This window comes from Myotis nattereri (assembly GCF_964212035.1).
Source record: "Myotis nattereri genome assembly, chromosome: 2".
NCBI classification, from domain to species: domain Eukaryota; kingdom Metazoa; phylum Chordata; class Mammalia; order Chiroptera; family Vespertilionidae; genus Myotis; species Myotis nattereri.
The window spans coordinates 202,035,071-202,039,308 of record NC_138076.1 but is presented as its reverse complement, the minus strand read 5'-3'; the positions used below and the strand labels follow the sequence as shown (position 1 = coordinate 202,039,308).

The window sequence follows — 4,238 nt, the reverse complement described above, 5'->3', positions numbered from 1 at the left end:
AAAAGAAAAAAAGGACAGTCTGGGAACTTGGGTCACTGGGGGGCATGGCCAGCCTGAAAATGGCCCTCAGCCCCTCACCCAGGCTGGCCAGGCACCCCAGCGGGACCCCCACCCTGATCTGAGACACCCTTCAGGGCAAACCAGCCGGCCCCCACCCGTGCACCAGGCCTCTATCCTATATAATAAAAGGGTAATATGCAAATTGACCCTGGGAATGACTGGCCACTATGACACACACTGACCACCAGGGGCAGATGTTCAATGCAAGAGCTGCCCCCTGGTGGTCAGTGTGATCTCACAGGGGCAGCTCTGCTTAGCCACAAGCCAGGCTGATGGCCACCAGCACAGCGGTGGTGGTGGGAGCCTCTCCCGCCTCCTCAGCAGCACTACGGATGTCCAACTGCAGCTTAGGCCTGCTCCCCGCTGGCAGGTGGACATCCCCCAAGGGCTCCCGGGCTGCCAGAGGGATGTCTGACTGCCAGCTTAGGCCCGATCCCCCAGGGAGGGTGCCTAAGCCAGCAGGTGGACATCCCCTGAGGGGTCCCAGACTGCGAGAGGTCACAGGCCGGGCTGAGGGACCCCCCCAAGTGCACAAATTTTTGTGCACCAGGCCTCTAGTAATAATAATAAAACCTTGAGAGTATTTTCTTAGGAAGTTTTCAATATTCAGTATTTTTGGAAGTGTCAATGAAGTACTGATGGGGTGGTCATAATAATCTGGCTGGTCATAATAATCTGGCCACTCAGTGTATGTGCATCTATCCTAATCTTTCCTGCTTTATTTTTCTCCTATTGATGCCCACTGTTATGAAGATAATGTACACTTTAAATCTTTTACATATTTTTTGAATTTGTAAATGATCCTGTAGATTGCCCCAAATATTCTAGGCATCTATATGCTTTTCAAAGCTCTCTAAAAACGTGAAGAAAGGGATTTAAAGCATGTAAATTATCTTAACTACTTTAAAATTAGACTTTAATTTGTGTAGGTCAATGGGCAGAATTTCTCTGGTAAAAATTTCCAGATTGTGTGTGTGTGTGTGTGTGTATATATATATATATATATATATATATATATATGAAAGTGCAGGTGGAATGTATATATTTATATATTATATATGTATATAGATATGGAAATGCAGTGAGAAAATATATATTTCTTTCACAGTTTTGGCTGTATTGTTGTAAAAAAATATCTCATCTTTTACATGAAAAAAAAATGATTTGGTTGCACAAAGAAAGAAAAAGTCAAATCTATTATTATTAGTGCATATGTATGTGTTGTGTAGACCCAGCATCAGATTCATCCACTAATTGCTTTCATTTTCAGCTGGCTTGAAATTTCTAATAAAAGATCCAAAGACTGAGAAACAGCGATCAGGCTATCAATCCCCAGAAGGAAAGTAGGGGTGGGCAGGGGTAAGGGGAGGAGATCAACCGAAGGACTTGTATACACGTATATAAGCCAAACCAATGGACATGGACAACAGGGGAATGGGAGCATGAGTGTGAGGGGGGTGGGGGGGGAGGTTGGGGGTTAATGGGGGGGGGGGATGAGGACACATTTGTAATACCTTAACTAATAAAAAAAAAAACAAAACAAAAAAACCCAAAACAAACCAAAAACAAAAAAAAAACAACAAAAAAAACCAACTCCTGAAGTAATTGGCTCTTGGATTTTTACATTATCAGTTGAAAGTCGAAATGGGCTATGGATCATTTGTTTTGCATGAGCTCTAACTCCAGTTAATAATTATCCATTCACAAATTTTCCCCAAATTTAGAATTTGAGGCCCTATTTTCATCACCAGTTCTTCTCTTTCCCTCTCTGTAGTAGTTTTCAACAGTTTTTTCTTGAAATAAAATGTTTTATGAGAATTCTGTGAAAATTATTTGGGGGAGCTGCTTTCAAGCAACAGGAAAGGGACAGGTTGCATTTCATGTCCTTAAAGAAGTTCAGGGAGCTTGTGAGGATAATAATGTCAGGGATTTTTTTTCTTTTCTTTCTCAGCACATTGCAAATGTTGATTTCTCAAACATTCAGTTATGAAGGAGAGGCTTTAAAAAAAGTCCTGGTGGTGGCCCAGCTGGCCTGGCTGAGTGGTTGAGCATCAACCTATGAACCAAGAGGTCACGACTGGATTCCCAGTCAGGGAACATGCCCGGGTTGGGAGCTCGATCCCCAGTGAGGGACATGAAGGAGGCAGCTGATCAATGATTCTCTCTCATCATTGATGTTTCCATCTCTCTCTCTCCCTCTCCCTTCCTCTCTGAAATCAACAATATATTTTTTAAAAATAAAATAAAAAGTCCTGGCAGGGATAGGTTTATTCAGCACACTTGAGGGCCATTCCTACCCTTGTTTGCCTCCCAGGACCTTCTGTGGGACCTTCCACTGCCATCGGGTTCTGCAGGCCCCCTTTGGCCCTTTAGAGGGTCTCCCCATGTTCCTCAGAGACCCAGCTGAAGGAATGGATGGCAGCCATTGAAGGCACTCTGGTCAACCCAGATTCTATAGCGGACTCCAGGGCAAGCCCAGAAATCCATTTGGAGGAGGCCCAGTTGCCATGGCACCGGAGATGCTCCCCAAGCATCCTCATCCCTGGGGGAGGGGGTGCGGGAAAAGGGGGTCAGGGCAGATGCCTCCCTCCATGGCAATCTGGCAGGAGCGCCCCTTCCTCACTTTGCCGGGGCTCCCACCCATCTCCCCTGAAAGAGGTTAATCAAGGCTTGCTCGTCTCCCCCCTCCCGCCCACCCTAGCGTTTCCATACGGCTTGTTCACAGGCCCCTCCCAGGCCGGGGGTGAATGCTCACTCACACTGACCGCTGCGAGGGAATTGTTCCGCGCGGGCTGCCCATCTTCAAATCAATGCCTGCCCAGAACAACAGAAAGGGCCTCAGATGTACTGGTTTCCACAGAACCATTGTTAGCCTTTTGTGAAACAGTTTCGAACCTAATAAATAATGTCAAAAGTCTCTATCGCAGCCAAAAATGTTCCTTTTGAAGCATTTCGAATAGTATTTTTGTTCCGCGGTGTCTCCCGGTGTCACAAAGAATTTGTGCCTCACAAAGGGAATGGGGGACATCGCGTGCCACTTCGCAATGCGCCTGCAGGGACTGCGGGGACCCCTCTTTGTTCAGCGCCCGCAGGTAAACGGTTTCACTTGCCAACGTGGGCTTTGGTTGAAGGCTGCTTTCTAAAGGGCCTTTTGAATTTCTAAGCAGAGGTTTGGAAAACCTAAGCGCATGTTTGTAACTTAATAGTTAACATGAAATTTGATTACTCCTGAAGGGTGGAGGCGAATTCTCCCGGCCATGTTAAGGTTTTGATGTCAGAAACCTGAAGCTGGATCCTCCTTCGAGGCCCTGAAACACTTGGAACGAAGTTTAATGCAAAAGAGATACGGAATGTTCTGATTGTAATAAAGAACAACAACATTGGAGCAGCTTAGGGAACGTGATTTCTTGTTTTTTGTTTTTTTTAAAATCAAACCGGTTACTTTAGGCACTTGCTTTTAAATTTAATTAAATTAAACATAGTAGAAATTGACTTTATCAGATGATTTTATGGGTTTAATTTTTTCTTGTTAATGTACTATATTTTTCAACATTGAGAAACACAAATCAGTGTAGGCAATACACCCATATACACTCAAAGTTCCATGAAAATTTCCCATTGACTTGAATATGTAGAAGTTGTAAAATCCTACTGCATTTCCCCCCTTGAGTTCAAATTAATATATATGTGTAATAATAATAATATATATATACACACACACACATAATGCCTACATTTAAGACTTATCATCAAGTCTAAAATCCAAATTTAAGTCTCAGAGTCCCAATAAGAATGAAATGTTATAACCAGAAATTAAGAATTAGGAGCCTGTTTGGTCCTCTGAGAATGATTTGATTTCTTTGAATAGTAAGCATTTCCTAGGAGTAAGGCACTTAAAAAAAAGGTATCCCTAAATTTTAGAGCTTTGCTTGTTTCATAATAATATGATTTTATAATTGATAGGTTTTGACTTTTATTTATTTATTGGTATCATTTATATATAACATAATTTTATTGTAAGAGAGTGAACAGGTTATCAGTGGTGGTTGCTATGGTTTCCTGAGGGTCGGATGGCCTCTGCTTACCAGAGTCATATGACAACCATGAGCTCAACTTCATGTCATTTGGTTGAAAACCAGTGTATGACCAAATTCAGGGATTTTAATTTGCTATTTATG

The 4,238-nt window shown here is 43.0% G+C and overlaps 1 protein-coding gene across 1 annotated transcript; it reads left to right on the top strand.

Annotated features, from left to right (window-relative positions):
• Positions 1 to 1,136: 1,136 nt before the first annotated feature.
• On the top strand, positions 1,137 to 2,824 carry LOC308514009 (uncharacterized protein C12orf42; the record flags this gene model as incomplete). The annotated part of the gene is given in 5 exon segments (XM_081084039.1): positions 1,137 to 1,141; positions 2,510 to 2,601; positions 2,604 to 2,710; positions 2,714 to 2,758; positions 2,762 to 2,824. Coding segments are annotated over 5 exon segments (312 nt in total).
• Positions 2,825 to 4,238: the final 1,414 nt, after the last annotated feature.